At 38.7% G+C, this 24,969-nt stretch overlaps 1 protein-coding gene across 7 annotated transcripts in view; it reads right to left on the bottom strand.

Moving 5' to 3' along the window:
• Positions 1 to 4,824: 4,824 nt before the first annotated feature.
• The window catches only part of LOC122556788 (transcription elongation regulator 1), a 109,434-nt gene continuing 89,289 nt past the window's right edge, over positions 4,825 to 24,969 (bottom strand). For all 7 annotated transcript variants that reach the window (XM_087995471.1, XM_043703970.2, XM_043703969.2 and 4 more), the window contains 9 exons: positions 22,990 to 23,079; positions 21,302 to 21,420; positions 18,813 to 18,963; positions 12,435 to 12,599; positions 9,553 to 9,735; positions 8,183 to 8,362; positions 7,109 to 7,192; positions 6,921 to 7,021; positions 4,825 to 5,492 (listed from right to left, as the gene is read on the bottom strand). In XM_087995471.1, the coding sequence (XP_087851597.1) occupies positions 5,291 to 5,492; positions 6,921 to 7,021; positions 7,109 to 7,192; positions 8,183 to 8,362; positions 9,553 to 9,735; positions 12,435 to 12,599; positions 18,813 to 18,963; positions 21,302 to 21,420; positions 22,990 to 23,079 (1,275 nt within the window). In that variant the 3' untranslated portion in view covers positions 4,825 to 5,290. The remainder of the gene's footprint in view (positions 5,493 to 6,920; positions 7,022 to 7,108; positions 7,193 to 8,182; positions 8,363 to 9,552; positions 9,736 to 12,434; positions 12,600 to 18,812; positions 18,964 to 21,301; positions 21,421 to 22,989; positions 23,080 to 24,969) is intronic.

Consider the following 24,969-nt stretch of genomic DNA (forward strand, 5'->3'; position numbering starts at 1 on the left):
CTAAAGACCCCCAATAGTTACTCACCACACTTTTGAATAACCAATCCCAGACTTAATAATTCCATCCAGACACTGGCTTTGTTTCTCAAACAAGTAAACATAACTATTTGTTAAATACAAAATAACTTTAACTGAGAAAAAATAAACAAGGTAAGCTGCTAATGTCTATGCTTTAAATGAGAAACATTCCCGCAAAAAAAAAGACAAACAAACACTGTTAAGGGATAAATAAAACAACAAAACTGGCCCATTCACTTAAATGGGTTTTCACAATGTGTTGTTTCACAGGCACAGATGTTGCTTTTCTGGAACTGCCAACTGGGATCATCTTCTCAGTTCTCTCAGGTAAAGGCACTTCGCAACTCTGCTTTCTACTCTGTGTTTCCAAAAAGTGGTGTGCAAATTAGACAGAGCTTTCAAATCTTCATCCTGGATTAGTAGTGCTGGAAGAGCACAGCAGTTCAGGCAGCATCCAAGGAGCTTCGAAATCGACGTTTCCGGCAAATTCCTGATGAAGGGCTTTTGCCCGAAACTTCGATTTCGAAGCTCCTTGGATGCTGCCTGAACTGCTGTGCTCTTCCAGCACCACTAATCCAGAATATGGTTTCCAGTATCTGTAGTCATTGTTTTTACCTTTCAAATCTTCATGCTGTCTTGTCAGCAGCCAAGTTCACTTAGAATAATAGTCATAGAGATGTAGAGCACAGAAACAGACACTTCGGTCCAACACGTCCAACAGATATCCTAACCTAATCTAGTCCCATTTGCCAGCACTTGACCCATGTCATTCTAAACCCTTCCTATTCATATACCCATCCAGATGCCTTTTAAATGCTGCAGTTGTACCAACATCCACCACTTTCTCTGGCAGCTTATGACATACACGCAAAACTCTCGTGTGAAAAAGTTGCCCCTGAGGTCTCTTGTATTTCTTTCCCCTCTCACCCTAAACCTGCACCCTCTAGTTCTGGACTCCCCCACCCAAGGGAAAAGACTTTGTCTATTTAACCTGTCCATGCCTCTCATGATTTTATAAACCTCTATGAGGTCACCCCTGAGCTTCCGCTGCTCCAGGGAAAACAGCCCCAGCCTATTCAGCCTCTCCCTACAGCTCAAACCCTCCAGTCCTGGCAACATCCTTGTACAACCTCTTCTGAACCCTTTCAAATTTCACAACATCCTTCTGAAAGGAGGGAGACCAGAATTGCATGCAATAGTGGCCTAACCAATGTCCTGTTACAGCTGCAACATGACCTTCCAACTCCTATACTCAATACTCTGACCAATAAAGGAAAGCATACCAAAAGTCTTTTTCACAATCCTATCTACCTGCAACTCTACTTTCAAGGAACTATGAACTTCAAAACAATTTTAAGAGTTCAGTTCTGGTTCCACCCTGATAGACTGTTTGTCCCATTCACACTGCCCACTCCACCCTGCTACCAAGCAAGCCTCAATACCATTGAAGATCTGCTATCTGCTTGAACAGAGGGTCTCTTCCATACTTGCCAGAATCAATTCCTAGGTTCTGGCACCATTAATAGGCAACCTCTGCCTTCTGTTTAAACACAATGCTCTTCCTGGGTGTTTCTATAGGTATACTTCTAATCAAGACTCAGCCCTCAATTAGCCTCCAGGCCTTGCCTCACAAGCAAAACAAAAACTATTTATGTAAGAACTAGGAGCAGCAGTAGGTCATCTGGCCCCTCGAGCCTGCTCTGCCATTCAATAAGATCATGGCTGATCTTTTTGTGACCTCAGCTCCACTTTACCCACTCCTTCACCATAACCCTTAATTCCTTTACTGTTCAAAAAATTATTCGCTTTATAAACATTCGATCAGGTAGCCTTGACTACTCCACTGGGCATGTAATTCCACACATTCACAACCCTCTGGGTGAAGAAGTTGCTTCTCAATTCAGTCTTAAATCTGCTCCCCCTAATTTTGAGGCTACACCCTCTTGTCCTAGTTTCATCTGCCAGTGGAAACATCCTCTCTACTTCTATCTTATCTATTCCTTTCATGATTCTATAAGTTTCATAATATCACCCCTCATTCTTCTGAACTCTAATGAATATAATCTCAGTCGACTCAGTCTCTCCTCCTCTGCACCCCCTGTAGTGCCAATTCTCAAGGAGAGCAAAACTGCATACAGTACTCCAGGTGTGGCCTCACCAACACCCTATACAGCTGTAACTTAACATCTCTGCTTTTAAGCTCAATTTCTTTCGTAATGAAGGGCAAAATTCCATTTGCCTTCCTAATTACCTGTTGCACCTGCAGACCAACCTTCTGCGATTAATGCACAAGGACACCCAGGTCCCTCTGCACAGCAGCATGCTGCATTTTTAAAAACCATTAATAGTCCTTTTTACTGTTATTCCTACCAAAATGGATGACATTTATTAACATTGTACTCCATTTGCCAGACCTTTGCCCACCCACTTCAACTATGTCCCTCTGCAAGGTTTTAACAGTCCTCTGAACACTTTGCTCTATCTCTCATCTTAGGGTCATCCACAAACTTGCACACACTACGTGGTCCACAACTCCAAATCGTCGATGTAAATTGTGACCAATTGCAGTCCCAACATTGATGCACACCACTAGTTACTGATCGCCAACCAGCAAAGCATTCATCAATCTCGACTCTGCTTCCTGTTGGTTAGCCAATCCTCTATCCATCCTAATACATTACTTGTAATGCCATGTACCCCTATCTTATGCAGCAATATTTTGTGCAGCACGTTGTTGAATGTCTTTTGGAAATCTAGATCCATCACATTGACTGAGTGCCAGTTGTCCACCGTGCTTGTAACGTCTTCGCAGAATTCCAGTAGATTAGTTAAGTATGACCTACCTTTCGTGAACCTATGCTGCATCTTCCCAAAGGGACAACTGCTATCAGGATGTCTTGCTATTTCATCCTTGAAAACAAATTTAAGCATTTTCCCCCACTACAGAAGTTAAACTAACCAGTCTATAATTCCCCAGCCTTTGTCTACCTCATTTTATAAACAGTGACATCACATTTGCTATTTTCCAATCTGCTAGAACTGCCTTAGAGTCCAGCAAATTTTGTTCTGCTCTCTTCCTTTTACCACAGGCTGTTCTACAAAATCTGCAAGTCATCCTTCAGCTCCAAATAAAAATTGGTGAAATAAAAATAATGAAAAATCAGTGACAGTTCTAACTACATATATAAATAACCTGGATGAAGGAAGCAACTGCATCACTTCAAAGTTCTCCAACCACACAAAACTGGGTGGAATTGTGATGAGAATGTAAGGTATCATCAAGGTGATTTAGACAAGTTGTTTGAGTGGGTGAGATGCAGTAGTACAATGTGGGCAAATGTAAAAGTTCACACTTCAGTATGAAATTCAAAGGAAGAGTATTATTTAAATTGATATATTGGGAAGTCGAAAAGTGTGTTGTTGGAAAAGCACAGCAGGTCAGGCAGCATCCGAGGAGCAGGTGAATTGATGTTTCGGGCATAACCCCTTCATCAGGAAGATGATGAATGTTCAGAAGTAACAATGTCTTACTGCAGTTCTGCAGGGCCTTGGGGAGGCCACACCTGGAGTGCTGCTTGCAATTTTAGTTACCATACCTAAACGGACTTACAAGGCTGTGGAAACAAAAGTCACTGAATATATTAATGAAAAGATTTATAGGTTTTAAATGCATCAAGGGGTGAGGGAAGAAAACATGAAAGTGCCAATGAATGATCAGTCAAGATCACATTGAAAAGTGGAGCAGGCTTGAAGGGCCAAATGGCCTACACCTGCTCTTAGATTCTATCTTTAAAAGACCAGTCAAGGTAGTTTAAACAGGAGAGTGAACGTGATAGGTATGAGTTTCCTATAACCTAACAATCCTTTACCAGTCTTCATGTTAAATGCAGCAGCAATTAAGACAGCTAAAGTGTGATGTGTTGAAGGTGTGATCCTCAAATCTGTCAGCAACTGCGGAGAGAGAGTTAAAAGTTCAAGTCAAATATGACTTCTTTGGAACTGGACAGAGGTGATGTGATGGGTACATGCCACTGACAATGTTAGGAGGTTGGGGGTGGAACAGACAAAGTCAAGGAAAGTTTGAAGAAACAACTGAGATTGCATATCAATGCTGTCATGGAATAAAAGCCAAATGGAGAGGTAGTGTTTGCAGTGAAGAAAGTACTGGTCCAGAGTAAGTGCAAAAAGCAGAATAAAGGTCAGCTGTAATTGAAAGATAAATCATAAAAACAAGTCTCTCTCACACACACACACACAAATGCTGTGTGAAAGGAAAATAAAATAATGGAGGATAGAGTTCCTGGTCTGAGATTGAATTTAATGTCAAGTCCAGAAGGCTGAAAAACTCTCAAGTTTTACTCAAAATCATTCATTGTTCTTCTTTCCACAGATGCTGTTTTCCCAGAAATATCTAGTCTTAAAAATATGTCCAGCATCTGCTGTATTCCACTTTCATTTTAGTGTGTCATCCTAGACTTTTTCCCCAAAGACATTCCAACAATTATTTCAGTTACAACAGAAAACTGGGACATTAAAATTGCAAGCAACTGAAAGTCTGTTATAACACACAATGGGTATTTGAGCCAAATCTCCAATCTCAAGGTACAGTCTGGAGCATCTCAGTAACTTGAACAAGTGATGGAATGTATTGTAACCCAAGACCTGGATTCTGGGGTAGGTGCAGATAGAAATAGTTAGCTGACATCTGATAAATTGCACACGCTTTCGGAAGACAGAACTATAATTACTCATGCGTTTTTGCTTAAATCAGCTTAAGGTCAGCACAAAAGACTGCTTTCCAAACAATTTAGAAAAAAAAAATGGTTTATTGCAGTAAACATTTCAACTAGGCAACATTTCCAACACCTTAGTTAATAAAGTCACTTTGGAAACTTACATTTAAACACAAGTAAAAGCTTAAATGTTACAAACAAAACCCCTTTTGAGATCAGTGACTGACTTGGAAAATTACTGGTAACTAAATGCTAGTTTTTACAGAGTTGCTGTGGCACAGCCATTTGTTTGGACAATGACCATGCTACACATACTACGTCAGCTGTTTTTTTTTAAGTTGTATTTTACACAACTGAATGATGAGTCAAAGCTTCCACTTCAACATGATGACAAGCTGGTACAAATGTGTCCATACTATATACAAAACTGGACAAAGCAGACACATTAATACTGCACACACGTTGATGTCTGGCAGATGGCTCATGCACAAGTCTCAGTTGATGGGCAGCCTGCTCATGCTCAGGAGAACTGTTTGATGTTATTTGGCAGAGCGTCTGGTTGGTTCTGATGCAGTGGGAGGTGGGGGAGGGCCTCGCCGATCTAGATCATCAATGTAGGCCATAATGAGCTTGCGTCTCTCCTCTGGCACACACTCCAACACCAAGTATCGTTTGTCATTCTGAAGGATCCTTTCAATGTCTTTTAAATGCTGATCTGACTCGTGCAGTAGCTTTTTTGACCTTGGAGAGAGTAAGAAAACCCAGCACAAATTTACTTGTGACAGATAATACAAGCTCTTCAGAAATCCATTCAACAAAAGCAACATGGTTCACTTCATAAATTGTTCCATACTTTTGCGCCATCTCCCTCAGAAAATAATAGACAAAGTGTATCCCTACATGAGCAGAACAAAATCAGCTGCTATATTTATTCATTCATGGGATGTGATCACCACTGGCTATAGCTCATCCCCAGACATCCTGAGAAGTTGGTGGTGAGTGTGCGGTGGATATTTTTAATCTACCTTGGGGGATCTCCTCCAGCTCACTGTCTACCTCCTGTACTGTCAGTGCTGCTCTTAATTAGTTCTTTGTGAAAACTTACACCCTCACTAAATATCTCGACCCTACCTCCTTTCCCTCAATGCTGTGTACACAACACACTGATTAAGGTTGATGGTAAACTGATATATTTGAAACTTTGGACATAAGAAACATTCAACTGCAGGATATAACATAATACAGCCTAATATTTAATATGTAACTTTTCTAGCTAGACAGGTAACCATTTGACTGTTTTTAGTCCAATTTCCCCCTCTTTGGTTGTTTTGAGATTAAACAATTTGACATTCGCTGTTTTGAAGATTTGAAAAGGTTTATTCCCTGACCAATGAAAGTACCATGCGCATCAAAAACTGTACTAAGGACGTGATGGACAATGGATGCAGTTGTGCACACACAGATTGATAATCAGAGTATGGAAATGGGCCTTTTGGTCCAACTCATCCAAGCCAATCACAGTGGACATTTTAATTGGTTGTTTTCGGTAACAAACATTTTATTAAAGAAAGTATGGCAATTAAATCCAAAATGCCATTCAGGCATGAGTTGACCTTCTTGAACAGGTACTTTTGTTGCTATTGAAGCATATAAAAATTATTTTCATTCACAAGACTCAACATGAAAAATTACACTTCTATGATTGTCTCCCAATCCATAATACCTGTATAACTGAATATGCAAGTTACCCAGCTGAAGTGCGGATGCAGCTACGTGTTTCAAGAAGTTTTGCCTCTTGATTCAGCTCTAGTTACATGCACTTTCCTTCTCCTAGATTTGTGCATCTGTGCTAATAAATAGAGAAACAGGTGTCCTTTATCAAATTGAACAAACACGCTGAATACTTACCAGATTTAAGTGATATGACTGGATGAGAATGTTTTGGTGGTGAATGTACCAAATTGAGAGAGACCAGAGTCCCAAAATAACACACACAATACTTGAGATCAATTTTGACTGCGACTACAGCTTCCTGAATAACAAACCAGAATTCTTACATACTTGGACATCTGAAAGTACACCAGATTTTGCTGGCAATAAAAGCTGTTAAAGGCAAACATTAAAAGCAGAAGTTTACTGTAGTCCCAAGTGACAGCAGGCATTATTCACCTGTATGTTATAAATTTGGTCTCTTTCAACAGTGTCCTAAAGTCTGCTTTGGCTGTGATGTATTTATCTCGAATGTATTCTTCGAACTCTCTCTGCTTTTTCTGAAAGAAAGCACAAGTAAGCAAGTGAAGAATTGGATGGAGGTGAATGATTGAAAACTTTGCATCATTAACAGACATGACCATTACCCTATCACTAGACGAGAACTTGATGCAGCGAGGATCCTCTTTGATGACCTTTTTCACTTCCTTCCATGTCGAGGTAAGTGTAATCTACATTTCAAAAAGAAACAAATGTGACTAACAAGTAGGGAACTGAAAACATTCACCAGCCACTAAGTGAGCCATATAAATACTGTGGATACAAGAGCAGCTCAAAAGCAGCTATTCTATGGTGGGGGACTCATGCAAAGTCCTTTCACAATCTACACATCCAAAACGTGATAACGTTCCTAGATGAGTGTATTTCCAATACCATTCAAGAAGCTCAAACCATTCATGACAAAGCAACCTGCATGATTTATACACAATCCACTACAAACTTGAATAGTTTCCACCTGAGCATAACCTAACTGCAGTGTGCAGCATCTAGAAAATGCATTACAGCAGTGCTGCAAGGTTCCTTCAAGAGCACTTTCCAAACCCACAATTGGTGCTCCTGGAAGAGCAAGAGCAAATGATGCATGGGAAAATCATCAATGGCCTGATGGATACCATCATGACTTAAAGATACGTTGCTACAGAGGAACCTTGGATTATCTGTACGACACGGGCGGGGAATATTTTGTTCGGATAATCGAATATTTGGATATCGAATGCCGGACGATCGAGGTTCTTCTATACTGAGTTAAGTCTGTGACAATGACTCATAACTGGCTTTGCAAGTAACAGCAATTGTGCAAAACCTGTTGTTCTTGTCCTCAATTTTATTCCTTATTTTCTGGTTTAATTACTTACATCTGAAAAGTCCTCCACAATTACTTTAGAAATTATTGACATTTGCCTGCATAAGTCAACTAATTCATTATAAATGAGATGTTTATATTTTAATGATAAAGCACTGTATAACTTCAATTATTATGACATGCAACATATAAGTAGTACTTCTTCATATTTAAAGCACATAAATGTAGAGGTGTTCATACTATTACTCCATAAAGAATGAACTTGCTATCAGCACACAATTCACATTACCAAGCAGAACCATCAAGAAAAATAAAGATTCAGAAGGAAGGTTATTAACAGTGAATTAGTCACACACACCGCTGAGGTTTCATCCAGAAGCTGTCTAAAATGCTCCCTCTTCTTCTTTGTAAGTGCCTCTATGTGCTCACTGAATAATTTTTCCTTCTCTTCCCGTTCCAGTAATGAAGCAGATTCCCAGCGGTGGTCTTTGCGAAGGGTCCTCCGAGTATCTGACCATGTCACATCGGAAGAACGGACCTGTAGAACACAAAGAAGCATGAACAATCACATTATTTTGTGAAAGAGGAAGAAACAGTGTTGATTTTGCAGAATGCAAATATTGTTTTTCTCAAAAAACAAGACAAACTCAAGTTAAAGCAAGATAACTCAAGGTAAAGACACTTGAGTTGATTTAATTTAAGGTTATGATGATATTTCAGTTATGGAGAATCACTTGCCAGTAAGGGAAGCAAAGCTGAACTTTCCCACCAAAGGGCATTGGAAAGCATGTTGTGTGTAAGTTCAATGGAAAATAAGATGAGTTTCTGGAGAGAGATGTGACTAAGGGACAAGCTGAGGAATTTGACAGATAACCTTCATCTGAAAGCAGAGGTACAGACATGCTGGACCAAAGACCCTTGCCTTACTCCCCCAAAATAACTTTACTTTGTAGTGTTTGATGCACTTGATACTAGATACACTCCAAAAAAGGGAAAAACGTCAAAAAGCAAAAATAAACCTACCAGATTTAAGCTATTTAGGAGATACAGCAAACTTTGTCTTAACTGGCACCTTACGAACCAGCACTCTTGATAATCTAGCAAAAATTACATACCTGAAATACCAGAATTTTACTGTATTATCACAATCTCTGCGATGTCCAATTAATCAGTTCAGGGTGTAATTGCGAAGGCTCTCTGCTGGAAAGTTTTTTTGAAGGCAAAGTTGAATTAAGTGATTTATGCTGTAAATAAAGTATAATATTGGTGCGTTTACCCCCCTGCATTATGTTTCTATTACGGAGTGTGTTTTTTCACATCAATTATGTGGACCTCTTGATCAATTTGAATATTTAGAATATAAATGAAATACCCTAGTTCCATAGATGCCAAGTTAATAAAAGGTTTGCTGTAAAATCAATTCAAGGTAAATGAAAACTCCAATACAGCTGAATGAACATCATTTTAGCTAAAAACCTTTCACTCAAAAGGACAAACTGCCACATAATGATTATTGTTGTTGATGATGAAGTATAATTTTTAATAAAAGTCATCCAATTTCAGCTAAGGAAAATACTAAAACTGGTTCACCCAAAATAATAACAGGCAACCAGGAAAATATATTATTGTATGGTACTATTTTACAACAAATCAACAATTTCTGTATGTAAATAGATACAACCAGAATTGGCGTTTGAGCAAATCTACTTGCATTCACAGACTTATTACCATATCAGACAGTAAGGCTTTGAAATTCTGGATGGCTTCCTCTCTCTTGTGCTGCTCTCGTTCCCGGTCAATTTCCTTGGTCTGCTCTGAACGAGCTTTCTGAACCTCTCTCTCCCTCTCTCGTAAACTTGCTTCGATTCGTGCCTGGCGCTCCAGTTCCTTCTCCTTATCAGAGTCTATGTGCTATCAAGGGGGAACAAGGTAGTGGAGTTTACTTGGTGACTTTAAACAAACCACTGCATTTTAAATAAGAACAGTTCCTACAAATGCACAGTTTTTTTCGATTAAGCATATTTAATGACCATTGTGAGGTGCACATCCAAGCAGGAGAAAGGAAGCAGGCAAGCTAAGACAATGCCAGTAACAAACATAAGATATCATTGCGTTGATAAAAAGCTACAGGAAATCTCACACAAACAAATGTGCTTTAATACCATTCAATGCCTTGCACAACTATTTATTTATCTCTGCAAATCACTCCACATCACTAGCACTAACTGATTTAAAAAAAGTTAACATTTGGCAGAACAAATTCAGTCATTGTACTATTGGTCAGTTTATGTCAACATGACATGAGAATGACACAAGTGTCCACTATTATTCTTGACAGAAATCCTGACAGAACTGCTTCTGCCAGTCTTTAAAATATGTAGGTGCAGCTGGCAAGGCCAAAATTTAATGCTCATTGTCACTTAGCCAGTGGCATTAATAGGCCTCCTCCTCAAACTGAACTCTTCGCAGCATTTTTGATGAGTACAACTGAGCTTGCCAGATCATTTCACAGGATGGCTAATAGTCAACCTCACCATGTGGGACTGGCATCATATTTGGCTCATACAAACACATTCGAGGAAGAAATGTACAAGAATCTGCCAACTTAATTGTCACTTCTACAGCCACCAGATTTTTCAGAAGAAAATCTAGATTTAAAAACACAATATTCAAACTCTCAAAGTGGAGTGGTATTTGAATTCATGTTCTCAGGATTATTAGACAAGTAACATAGCTAATATAACAATACACCCGCAGTCTTTCCATTCAAACGAGACACGAAAATTCACAAAGCACAAGGCTGCAAAAAGACTTTTGACAGCACTCAAAATAATCAAGAGAGAAACACATGAACATAATTCCTTCTTCCCTGCCCATCACTGTATATTCCTTGCATTCCTACTGGTTTTGACAGGTACAGGATGTGAAAGTCTGGATCATGTTGTGAAGCTGCTGCTTATGCCACACAATCTGGAATATTTAACTATTAGCAGATTCATTCAGAGGAACACCTGCTGCAAGTACTCCAATCTGTTACTGGGGCCTTTTATCCCTATTGTTGAAGTAGTTGCTATTACTCTGCCAACTCAGTCAAAACACAGTCACCCAGAGATGGCAATGGAAACAACCTGATGGAAATAGCCTCCAGAATAATCCAAATCTTTCACTGGTGTTGGTACTATAGATGTTATAAAAGGTAAGTAACCAAAGAACAACACAATTGCGATATTAAAAACAGCTTCAAAACAATTTCCTTTTCATCTCTTCTGGAGGCAATGGATCTTCACTGGTTCACAAGGCACAGGTTCCTACCTGTTGCTCTCCAACATTTCATTCCAATGATCATTCCTCACATGTAAGTATTGCTGCAAAGAGAGATACGCTGTTGAAGTTTATCTTTTGTATCTGTCAGGAAAAATTGAAGAATGCCAAATTTCAAATAAAGCAATTTATACTACAGGAGTAAAAGGGTGCTGATTGGTTGGAAAGTTGACTCTGATTGACCAAGGTTCTGCAATAGGGACAACATGGGGGAATTGTAGACTCAAGACTTTTAATTCATAAAAGGTGGGAAACTTGGACATATTTCTTTTGGTTACAAACAACAGATCCCATAATGTGAATGCACGCTGCATCTAGCAAGCATAAATACACCATGCTTTGAGCTCAACTGAGAATCTTAAATTGGTTGTTAGTACAGCTATTAGTGCACTCAAGGTCATTCAATAAGTGTTCACCCAATCACAGTCGAACAACTGATGTTTGTTTTGTATTTCCAGGCCAGCCCAAAAAGACGTTCTGCCCACCCCACAGCTGATTAATACGGAGCATGAATTACAAAGTCAGTGAGACACCAGATGTGCAGGCTGTTCATCCAAACAATTGGCTAATAAAATCAAACAGCTTGTCCCATAGTTTTTCATAACAGGCAGAGTAGACAGACTCAACCTGCCCTCTGTGCTTGTCGAACTTGAAGTAAATGTCTTTTGTTAGACATGATTCTGTGGTTGGGCAACAGTTTCTAAAGTTAAAAAAGTAGTAAGTGTGCTAGTAGCTAAGTCAACTACCAGTTTAAGATGATTAGTTGAATTTGTAACATGACTCATTTACACTGGTAGAAATGACATCCATTCAGGTTCAGGAACATGTACACCCTTTGCTTTCTCCATGACAATGCATCAACCAAAGTTAACTTGTTAACCAATCAGCATCCACTCCTCCTTTCGTATAAACAGTTGTGATTGAAGTCTGGCATTCTTGGACTTGTTCTGGTGAGTGCAAGGCAAAGAAGCTTCAACAACATACCTCTTTTCAGTAACAGTCAAATTGTGCATTACCAACTAAATCTGAGTGTGGTCAGTGGCTTTGGACAGTGACACAGACAAATCCCTGTCCCTATCTACACTCCTACATTTTATTCCACACCAGCAATTGTTGTCAGGAACAGCAAGCCTCAATGCCATCAGGCCACACAAGGTGGATAAACAACATCTTTTGCAGCTAGCTACTGAGTTCACCAAGACCTGTATGGCTCAGAATTTCACTTGGCATTGACCCATTGAAATCAATGGAGAAGCACGCTTGCGCAGTTTTTAATGCACAACTCTTACCTTAGCTAGTTTCTCCATATACTGCTTAAAGAAATCCTCCCTTAGCCCAGAGCTATCCACAGCTTTATAACGTGAGTCACTTTCAAATTTCTCCTTCACTTTGCTCCAACGTAACTGACTGTCCAGGTGATGTTCAGATAACATGTCGAAGAAGTTGCCCTTTATCTGTTCAGTATTGAATATTGCATAGAGAATTTGATGAGGGGAGAAATGAAGAATAAATCCAAGTCAGAAAACAGTTTTGCAACTGTGTTATTTTAGTCACCATTGCATTTACTCACCTCACACTGAAGGAAAGTGAATACACCCTCCACACTAAAGTTCTAACTACTTTCATAAGATATTGCATTAAATCATAATATTTATTTTATAGATCTATGCCTAGTTATAGAAGATCAAATTTTTTAAGGGGCAGGCAGTGTTTATCCCTTTATCAAATCCTTCAAAATTAACTACAAATTATAAGTTTTAGCTCTACTGAATTAACCTTTCAAAAATAGCTTTTCTAAAAAATGGTGCTAATACGTTCATTGTTTGCAATTTCTTTTACATCTTGGGATTAATAAGTTCTTGATTTATTTCAACATATTACTTGAGCAACTGGCATCATTTGCTATAGCTTAGTGAGTGGGATGCTCCACAATGCCAGTCAATACTGTTCTCAGATCCAAAGTTACAATGCAGTGAAGTTGGGCTGAATGCTGCTCAGCTCAAGATGGATGTGCTTCAGCTGGCAGCCAGAGACAGAGAGCTCACTCCAGGACTGCAGAATACCAAGCTACCAAAGAGTTTCAAACTCATGACAATCCTGTTTTGAGAGGCCTATGTTTGTTTCTGAAGACAAATTTTCCAAACTAATTTGAAATTAACTACATATTAAATATTCAATTCTGTTCTTGGAGCAAAACGGACTCGGTGACTGGACACCACTTTTCAGACAATCTACTTCCATTAAAATGCAACACAACAATATGATTTAGTTGTTTAAGGATCATTTTAAAATTAGATACCAATACAGTAGCTGCAGACAATGTGTGTACAAAATGGATGAAACTCATCACAAATTAAAAAGCCCAGAAATATAGTAAAATTATTTTGTATAAATCCACAATTGGTGGAAACAGTTTTTTTAAATAAACACAATCGAGATATAAAAAAAACATTTGAAACCGATCTATGCTATAAATTCTAGGAACATTGCAGCTGATTTTAAAGTATGGGGATTTTAAATGCAAGATTAAATTGACATACAGCAACTTCAATGCAGTCTATATGACTGGGGATTGTATATAACTACCAGTTAAGGTAATTACTTATTAGTGTTTTAAATTAAGCATATAATCAGTATACGGATATGTGAAGCTTGCTGAGTCTAAATATAGTTAAACTATCCATTGATTCAGTACTTTGGTTGCTGTTGAAAATGAACAACAAAGTGAAAGAACTGAAACGTTCTTAACCAAACGTCTTTCCCTACTTGAAAGCTTACTTCAAGAACTAAACAAATGTTTTCCAGTTAGAATGGAAAAGATCCTTTCACGCACATTGCATATGTTGGATTTTACTGGTAGCACTGCTCAAACATTTATAACTCTTAATTTTAAGGATATTTTAAGATGATACTTCAGAAACAAAGCTGTACTGATTGATATATTAGAAATAATAAACTGAAAATTGAGTAGGAACAGGAGGGATATGCAACTGGCAAGCTCGGCTGGTATTTAAGGACCAAATGTGTACTTGTTCAATGCCATTTGAAATTTAAACTCAAACCTAGGGAACGTCAGTACTAATGAAAGGATCAGTAGTCAGCACCGACATCAGGTACTCATGATTTGCAGTGAACTAAATCCCAGCAAGGTACCTTCTCAACAAAGCTGACCATTCAGTGGCAAGCTTCAGACAGCAATATCTTGTCCATTGAACACCCATGAGATGCTGGGCAGTATATAAAAGGAGCACAAGATTTTAAGCAGTTATCAAATTTGCCACTTTGCTTAAATATGTTAAAGGTGGTCCAACTGCATGGAACAATGCTGGGTAAACTGACAGAAGGCAACACATTGTCACATTCTGTTCCTTCAGTTTTGGTCAGCTAAAGGAAATGTCATGTAATTTTTATCCCATACATTCTAAGTTAATTCATTTCTTCCCCTCACCCTCACCCACTTAACTTGGTCTCCTCCTGCTAAGATGCTCACTCTTTTTGAGGTCCAATTTCATGGACATTGTGCATCTGATTCAAGTGGCTATTCTGTGCAGGAATGCCTCAACTGTCCATATTGCAGTCTATTTGACCACATGGGAATGTAATAGCCGAGTTGAGTTCAATATCCACAATTCCAGCAGAAGTTACGGAGGAGCAATCAGGAGAGATAATGAATCGAAGTTTGCTGATAATGCTAAGTTAGTTGGGAATGTCAGGTGTGGGAACACGTGAAGTTGCAAGGGTTACAGAGAGATTGCATGGGTGGACAATAAGGTGGCACATGGAGTATAATGTGGGAAATGAGAGAACTTATACTTGATCAATAAAAATGCAATTTTTTAAAAATGGCATGAAACTTTCAAACTTTTATATTCAGGAAAAAAAATGGGTGCACTGCGACCAGGAATATAAAAGTTGTATAACAATACATAATATAATTTAGGTGGCAAAAGACATGTGATTTTTATTGCAAGGGGATTGGAATACAAGAATAAGGAAATCTTCCTAAACTTGTATACGGCTTTGGTGAGACCACGCACCTGGAAAACTGATCAAAACAAAGTGCTGGACAGATTGAGTAGCATTTGTGGGTAGACAAAAAGTGTTAATATTTCGACTCCAATTATTGCATTCAAAATGTGAAAGCAGTTTCTCTCTCCAAAGATGTGCCAGACCTGCTGAGCCTCTATTGCACTTAATGATGAAAAGATCTCTAGTAGTGGCAATGCTTTGCTTTTAACTTTTGATTTTTACATTTGAAGAAGGATACAACTGCCTTGAAGGCAGTTTCATCAAAGGCTCACTGGATTGGTTTCTGGGATAAGGGTTGTCCTATGTTGACACTCGAATTAAGCGGGCCCAGTATTCTCTGGAGTTTAGAGGAATAAGAGGTATTCTTGTGAAATATACAATTTGAAAAGGGAGTTGAGAGTTGTTTTTGCTGGCTAGGACATTTAAAGCACAGGGTCATAGTCTCAAGATAAAAAGACAATCATATAGGACTATGATGATGAGGGCTTTCTTCAATCATTGGAATTGCGAAACTTTGGAATTATCTGCAGGGTGTCAGAGTTTGCAGATGACACTAAGATTAGTGGTAGAGGAGTGTGAAACTCTGCAAAGGGACATAGTTTAAGTAAGTGAGCAAAGGTCAGGCAAATGGATTACAATGTCAATAAACATGAAGTCATCCATTTTGGTAGGAATAACAGTAAAAAGGAATTTTACTTGAATGGTAAGAAACTACAGCATGCTGCTGTGCAGAGGGACCTGGGTGTCCTTGTGTATGTAACACAGAAGGTTGCAGGTGCCACAGGTAATTAAGGAGGCAAATTTTACCTTTCATTGCTAAAAGGATTGAGCTTAAAAGCAGAGATGTAATGTTGTCAGCTGTATAAGATGCTGGTGAGGCCACACCTGGAACACTGCATGCAATTTTGGTCTCCTTACTTGAGAAAGGATGTACTGGCACTGGAGGGGGTGCAGAGGTGGTTCACTAAGTTGATTCTGGAGTTGAGGAGAGACTGAATACACTGGGATTAGATTCATTGGAATTTAGAAGAATGAGGGGGGAACCTTATAGAAACATATAAAATTATGAAGGGAATAGATAAGATAGAATTGGAGAGGATGTTTCCACTGGTGGGTGAAACTATGACAAGAGGGCATAGCCTCAAAAATCTCACAAACTTTGATCAAAATTAGAGGGAGGAGATTTAGGACTGATTCAGAAGGGAACTACTTCATCCGGGGGAGTTGGGAATCTATGGAATTCCCTGCCCAGTGAAGTAGTTGAGGCTTCCTCAGTACATATTTTTAAAGCTAAGATAGATAAAGTTTTGAACAGTAGAAGAATTAAAGGCTATGGTGAGAGGGTGGGTAAGTGGACCCGAGGCCATGAGAAGATCAGCCAATGGTCTTATTGAATGGCGGATCAGGCTCAAAAGGGTCAGATGGCCTACTCCTGCTCATATGGTTTATGAATGCTGCATTAATGAATATAACTAAGATTAGAAACAATAACTTTCTCATGGTATCAATGGATGTGGGCAATGTGCAAACAAATAGACAAACAGCCATGATTGTTTTGAATGGAATGAGAGAACTGGCTCAAGGGGCTGAATGGTCTGGACCAGCTCCTATTTCTGACATCCTTAAAAAGAAAGATGAGAATGGTGCTGTGGATGAGGGACTTCAATTATATGGATAGATTGGCAATGCTGGACTGTTCTTCAAAAGACAGATTTGAGAGGTGATGTAATATGTTGGAGGTGGTCTAAATCATGAGGGGACTAGACAGAGAAATAAGGGGAATACTGTTTTCACTGGTGGAAGGTGAGAGACAGCGTTTTAAAGGAGTGGCAGAAGAACCAGAGATAAAATGAGTAATGACCCATTTTATGGAATGAGCAGTAGAATACACTGCGGTACACTGAGGTGAAGGCAGCTTCAAACATGGCTGTCAAAAGGGAATTGGATGATTATCTAAAGAACTAAAATGCAGGACTACATGAAAAAGGCAGGAGACTGGAACAAGCTAAGCTACTCTTCAGAGGACTGGCTTGGGCATAAAAGGCTAAATGGCCTTTTTCTGTGTTATACCAATTTACGATTTTATAATTCTAGGAGTGGAAACAAGTTTTTGATTTCACAGCTCTGTAGCCTCACCTCAATTCAGGGCAGTAAGGAAAATGCTGAAACCACTATGGTCTGAATTTAGTGAACTGAGTAAGGTTTCTGCAGCCAACTATATGTGATCCTTTCCAACTAAGCAAAGGAGAGCAATAAAATGTTGTTTTACCTAACACTTAAACTTGCCAGTTGTTCAGAGACAAAGTTAGCAACAGAGAATGGGGTTTTGTTGGGTGGGGCAGAGAAGGGTGGTGAACAGAGAGGAGAGTAACATGTAAACTAAACAAAGCATTTTTGCTTTAACAACTGAAGAAACATAATTTAACGCCAATACTCCAAGTTCTGGAGAAGACTGAGAAAGCTTCACAACATAGTCCGATACTATTACATATTGTAACTTGTTAAAGAACAACATGACTAATTACAGATAGAAACACAAGTTAAAATACCTTTACAAGAGTTAGCAATAGAATAAAAGTTGAACACGATCTGGTTCTATCCAGATCTATTTTTTTTTTGATTGTTTTGTCTTAACACATTTCTGGGCACAACTCTCACTTCACAAGGAAAAGAACTAAAAAAATGTAAAGTACCAGAGCTGCGGGAGGCTAAAGTCACCACACAGAGAAACACCAATGCTTTCCTCACTAGGGATTCCCATAATACTTTGCTTGTCAGTGATTGACAGCTGTCAGACTGAACTGATTGATAGGCCGCACAGCACAAAACTGTAAAGACTATTCTCGTTATAAAACAGAATACATAAAATGGTTACAAAATGGCTTTAGAAAACATCAAAATGCAAAAGATCAACAAGTTACAATTTTTAAGAAAACAGATTTTATCAATAAACATGCAATTTTCAAATAAAAACATTTACAAGTAAAATCTTTACTGTAGTACTGCAGTCAAATTTAAATTAGGCAATTTTTACTATTTCCAAAACCATTTAATATATTACCCTCTGAAAAGCATAATCATTATAAGCAGCTTCAGTCAAGATTTCTAAAAAAGAATATAAAAAATGTTAACGTTCACTTGTTAATTCTTTATATAATTTATGGACAAAATTTACATGAATAGCAGATATTCAACATTCTCCTGTTGCAAATGTCACAAATGATTAGGCTTCAGAGGTTGAAAGAATCACATTCACACTACACACAGGGACTTCTGGGAAGGCTGCAGTGCGTTACTATCATAATGCTATTGATGCCTCCTCCCTACCAAGCTGCATCCCAGTGGAAACCACATCCCCAGGGCACTTGACACCACAGCAACACAACATTCAAAACTCATTAATTTTTAACACATGACCTTTATTTTTGATACACATTGATTTATACATTGGATTTTTTTCCCCCTCAAAAGATAAAACTACTGCCAGGAAACCCAACAAAGATAAAAGTGCACTCTGAAATACACAAATACTAATTAAAAAGGGAGATTTTGGTTAGCACGGTTTCTACTGGGAGAGTCTGGTGTCCCTTACATTCGCACGCCCACCACTCACTCCACTGGAACTACAACCACCTTACCTTCTCTGTCCGACTCTTTGAGTCTTCCTTCTCTCGTTTCCTCACGCTGGTAATAAACTCGATAAACATACTTTCCCGATCTTTCATCTTTTCAATAGCTTTGAATCTGGAATCTTTGCCATATTTGGCAGCAAAGTCACTGAATGTGGATCTACATTTGTGAAATATTTAAAATCAGAATTTAGTAGTTTTGGAGCAGGTATTCTGTGATTATAATAAAGCAGGCAATCCAGAGAAGAGACTTGAGCCAATTAAACTTGCTCTGCTACATCATTAATCATGGTAGTTTCATCTTAACTACACTGTTTTCTTTTCAAATTCCAACATTCTATATTGAGTTCCTTCTATACATTTTAATTGATTTGGCACCTACAATCTTCTGTAACAACGTATTTTCAGTACATTTTTGAAAAAAATTCTTATTCTCTTTTGAGCAGCTTAGCAAAGACTTGTTGTTGCTCTACAATAAAACCAGTCCATTTCCTAGGTTGATATAATGCAATCCTCATTAAATTTCACAATTTATTGCAGTTAAGTTAAGCATTCGCAGTCGAGATTGGCCTTCTCGCTGTATGAGTTCTTGGTTGGGTTACTGCAGCTTAGGTGCCATTCTTGAGATGAAAAGAGTTGACTGTTAAACATGGAGCTGACTAATTATGCATATCCACCTCACTCACACAAGCTCATTTGCTGCAGGGTTAACCAAAGATGGCATGATTAAGATCAAAAATCAAGATCTGTTCAATTCTCATGTGCCCTGGGGGGCAGTGAGCTTTATTGCAGTTAACACAAATGGCTCCTCAGATAGAACTGTTTATCTCAGGACAAAGTAGGAAACAGAACCCAAGATCTTCTAGATGTTTTTTAAACATTCATTCACGGGATGAGTGCATTACTGACCAAGTCAGTATTTAATGCCAATCCCTAACGGCCCAGACGGCAGTTTAAGAGTCAACCACGTCTCTGTGGGTCTGGAGTCACTTGTCGACCAGTCCCAGTAAGGATGACAGATGGGAAAGAAACGACATTAGTGAACTAGATGGCTTTTCCAACAATTGGCAATGGTTTCATGGTCATCAGTAGATTCCTAATTCTAATTTTTTTTTATTGAATTGAAATTTCACCAACTGCCATGAAGGGATTTGAACCTGGGTCCCCAAAACATTAACTGAATTTCAAGAATAATACCACTCGGCCACTGCCTTTCTTCCTCTGGTCTACAGGACTGAGTATTAGTAGATGTATAGGAAAGGAGGGCTGAATGACCTCTTCCCACTATATTAGCAAGGCATCACACCAGCTCTTTCAACATTCGTCCCAGTTCTCCAACACACATCATTTGTTTCACACACAGGCATCACATTGAACCAATCATGAGATATTATGCTAATCTGTTTAGAAGCAACAATCCATTTTGAATGAAGTTTAGTCCAACTTAATCTTAAATTCTAATTATGTCCAATCTTATTCATGGCAAGTTCATTATCTAGGAGAATTATAATTCAAAACAATTAATTTATTTCATAAAATGCCCTTGCTATGTGAAGAAAGCTCAATATATTCTTTGTAGAAGGCTATGATCACTTAGTAAAACGTTTAGGACATAAAAGAATATCAGAAAGTTTGTAAATTAAAGTTGGAGCTCACTAATACAACTCAATTTCTTTTTGTTTATGATGCTGCAGAACAATTGAGTATAAACTTAGAATTTCAAGGAAAAAGGAAATTTTCATGTAAGAATCTTTTTCTTCAAAGTCCTCTTCCATATATGTATGATAACATCACGAACCTATTGTTATTAATGTATAATTCCTCATCTGATGTCTATTTTGTTGCACCGTCTCTCAAAGCTGCTCTGCTGGCATCAGTGACAGATTTGTCTGCATTTTAAGGGAAGTTTAATTTAATTCAAAAACAGGTAAGAAGTTAATAAATATGGGAGCCTTTTCAGTAACCTAACAATCAAAATGTGCATTGTCGACAATGATACCCAGCCCAAAGTACATGCATCCATTGGCAGTTAACTCCTCTTGGTCAATCCAAAACTGGGACCTAAAATCAACATGAATAGAATAATTTAGCTTGCTATCTCTCAATGCCACCAAACTTGCATTGAGGAGAAAGATGTGAGCTGGCTGGCCTTCAACATGCATCAACTTCAACATTATTTGAGCCCATAGCTAGAGTCTATCTGGAGGAGCAAAGAAGCTTGCCTAATTGAGCAAACAGAGGTATTATCTTGCTGTGCAGAACAGTGATAAAAGCTTGGTTTAAAACAATGGTATAGTGATGAAATAGTAAATTGCAAATTCCTCACAGTAGGCACATCCTCCAGATTCATCAAGAGTGATCATGTAAATTATGACTGAAAACTAACTTTATACTGTGACTCAAGCTTTAAAGATGCCAAGGATGCATCCTTTAAAGCATCTTTAAAGAATGCATTGATATTTAGACTTTGCAATGAAATAGAATTCTGCAGCACCTACCTGGGAGTTAATTTTGCATCCTCTAGTAACTTTTTGAAGTCTTCTTTTGATTGTTGCAATTTGTTTTTCTTCTCTTTACGCTCCTCTTCAGCTCTAGTTTTAACATACTGGTCAAAGACCTGTTGGATTATAGGTGAATGCAAAATTTTAAAAAATAAAGAAAGCGGAGGTTTAGTTCCCTTTCACAGACAGAACTGATGCTTTTACCAAGACTTCCAAGAACTCAGAACTGAGGCTAGCCTGGACAGACAATTCCTTCCAGTTGATACGGAAAAGGTTAGGAGCGCGTATCTTCAGAATAAGTCAATTTTGTACACCAATAGTGAGGTTTTTCAAGGACACTTACACAGCACAGCACAAAATACATAGGGACTCCAAAAGATGACCTTTCTACAAATACTACTAATTTTGTAAAGTCATGTCAGCTCTTGAATTTGATAGACGAAGCACAAATTTCAAGAGCTAGGAATTCATGTTAAAGCTGTATACACTACCAGTTAAGCGACAGATGAAGCACTACAGAATAGTATTGTTCTGGTCGCTACACTATAGGAAGAATGAGACTGCACTGAAGAATTTACAGAGGAGATTTACAACAGCGTTATTTGGACTGGAGAATTTTAGCTACAAGTGGAGAAGCTTAGGTTGTTTGGAAAAGAGAGGTAAGGGGACACTCTTGTTGAAGAGTATGAAAATATGAGGGAGCTGTAACAGAATAAATAGAAAGATGCATTCCCTTTGATTCAGGAATCTGCAACAAGGGGGCATAGTTTTAGGGAAGAGTAAGAGGGTTAGATGAAATTTGAGAGAAAATGTTTTCATCTTGAGGATGGTGGGATCAGGAATTCTCAGCCTGAAGGACTGATATAGGTAAAAACAAAAAATGTGTTTGGATATCCACATGAAATCCTGTAACCCATCAGGCTGCGGAACAAGAGTTGGTAAGTGGAATTAGGCTGAACATGGGTCAAATGGCCTACATTTGGCTGTACACTTCTATGATTGTAGGACTTGAAGTAGCAGAATTAATTTGTCAGTAAACAGCAGCTGTCATCAGGTCAGGAATTGACACCATGGTCTCAGATTGCATTTGTTCAAGAATACTCTTAAATGAAGCAGAAATAGCTACATAGTTCAATCCCATACTGCAGATCTAGATTTATTAAATCCTGGTGCAGATGTTGAGTCTGTCAGGCTTCACCATGTGGGTCAGGGAGGGGGTACAGGTTGCAAATCTGAGGATTACTGAAGGGAAAAAGCTGTAGGTTCGATGGTCAGGAAAGGGACGAGGTTGCAGTTCAGAGGATCAGTGAAGGGAAGAAGCCACAAGTCAGATGGGCAGTGAAGGGTACAGGTCACAGTCAGATCATGGAGGGTAAGAGTATGCAGTTGTCAGAAGGATCAGTGGGAAGTACTGTAAATACAAAGTTTTTGTATCTTACATGTTCTCATTTACTATTGTAAGAACTTAGCAATGTAAAGTAGATCAACTAACAGGATATGATGTTTTAATGATTTTTTTCTGATAAGAAAGGCTACACAGAATACAACATCATCTAACATTTATTCTCGTGGGAACACGTTTTACTTTACGTTGCAAGGTTCAGGAACACAACTCCAACTTTAAATGGGAACTCACTGTAATTCCCTCCCATCTCTCTCAGTGCAGTCGACTGTCCTACTGTTACCTGCTTTCTTTCCTTTGGATTCAGGAGGAGATATCTTGGATCAAAAACAATCTTGTGAAGTTCCTTCTCCCATGTAGAGAATGCTGAGACCTAAATGAAGGAATAGAAAACAAAACAAAACAAAAAGCAACTGAGCTGAATATATCCAAAAGGCGCTGCGATCTGCAGAAAGGAAACTCCTTTGGACACGAAAACAGAAATACAAATATCAATTTTAGCCCCTTTGCACTTCTACCAGCCCCCCAAAAAAATCAGCTAACACATTAAACTGCTCAAACTAAACTCATCCAATTACCCACATTTATAAAATGATGGAGTCTCCAGATGAAATCAATCATCATACTCCAAGTTTAATACTTGTCTTGCTGTCGTGTGGCTGACTGATCTAAGGCGCTGGGCTCAAATTCCAGTCTCTGGGGAGACATAGGTTCAAAACCCACCACCGCTAGCTTTGATTTGAAATGAATTAAATTAATTTTTTTTTAAATTCACACATAGACAATGAGCTCTTGTGACACTGTCCCAATCTCTAAACCAGGAGGCCTGGGTTCAACTCCCACTTGCTCCAGAGGAGTGTAATAACATGTTTGAACAAGTTGATTAGAAAAATAGGTTTAATTCTGACCTCAGTTGATTTTAGTGAGAATGGCAACCAAAACCAAAACCTAAGGTGAAAAATAAAAGAAAAGCAATGACAGCATAGTGGCACAGTGGTTAGCACTACTGCCTAAAAGCACAAGCACCTCAAACACTGGGATTCAGTCAAAATAGACTGCCAACTCTCACAGTTCAGCTTTAATGGCATGCCAGAGGATAGCTGATGCCTGTGAGACTGTACCTTGACGAATAGTTAAAATCTTCAGGAAAGGAAAGGAAGACTGGAATGATCAAACCTAACTCAAACATAGTCAAAATTTCACCTTAAATGACTAAGCTCCCATCTCTATTAGAAAAGACTAGCAACAGTGGGATGCTGACAATTTTGTCACTAATTGGCCTTGAATTCCACTGAACAATTATGCTATCAGTCAACTAGTTTCTCATTAAAATATCTACCACCGGGCGACATTTAAAATGACCACAGCAGGAGCTCCCATGGAAGCAAAGCCTTGAAGTTTAATCTTTTGATTGCAAGTTCTGTAAGGTCTCTTTATACCATAGTGCATAAATTAAGTGAGATCCGTTGGGCAAGGAAGTACCTGAAGATCATGTTACACAATGAAACCTAGTAAGTGCAAGACATAGGGAAGGATGCTGAGAGAGTAAGAGTTAATAGATAACATACAAGAGCTTGCCATGAAATGTATAACTCTGGAAAGAGGGGACAAGATTAATCTATCTTACATTAGGATACCATCATATATTAAGAAAAAACATGTTTTCTTTTTAAAAAAACAAGTAGTGCTTCTTTATTAGTTAAATCAGCAGACTGCCCTTATGAAGCTCAAAAGGAGGTTTGCACCACTCCCGCCCTCCCCTCTCTGATGGCCTGACGTCCCTCTAAATAGGAGTCCAAGCTTTACTGGACATGGATCTCATAAGTACACAACATTTGGGGTTATACACAAAGTTTAATGTATTTGAAGTTGTAACTTAAGATGTGTCTGCAGAAATAACAGCATTTAAACAAAACAACAAACCAAACATAGCTGCCTAAGATTCAAGAGCTGTCACACCAGAGTTCAGGATTGCACTTGGTCTTCAAATCACAGGTTGGAGACTACTACATGACTACTACATTAGCAGAGTGATTGAATTCAAGAGTCGTGAAGTGATGTTGCAGCTGTACAGGACCTTGGTTAGGCCACATTTGGAGTACTGTGTGCAGTTCTGGTCGCCTCACTTTAGGAAAGATGTGGAAGCTTTGGAGAGGGTGCAGAGAAGATTTACCAGGATGTTGCCTGGAATGGAGAATAGGTCGTACGAGGATAGGTTGAGAGTGCTAGGCCTTTTCTCATTGGAACAGTGAAGGATGAGGGG

The sequence above is a fragment of the Chiloscyllium plagiosum genome, unplaced genomic scaffold (genome assembly GCF_037043375.1).
Source record: "Chiloscyllium plagiosum isolate Xiang-an unplaced genomic scaffold, Cpla_swu_hap1 HiC_scaffold_16, whole genome shotgun sequence".
NCBI classification, from domain to species: Eukaryota; Metazoa; Chordata; class Chondrichthyes; order Orectolobiformes; family Hemiscylliidae; genus Chiloscyllium; species Chiloscyllium plagiosum.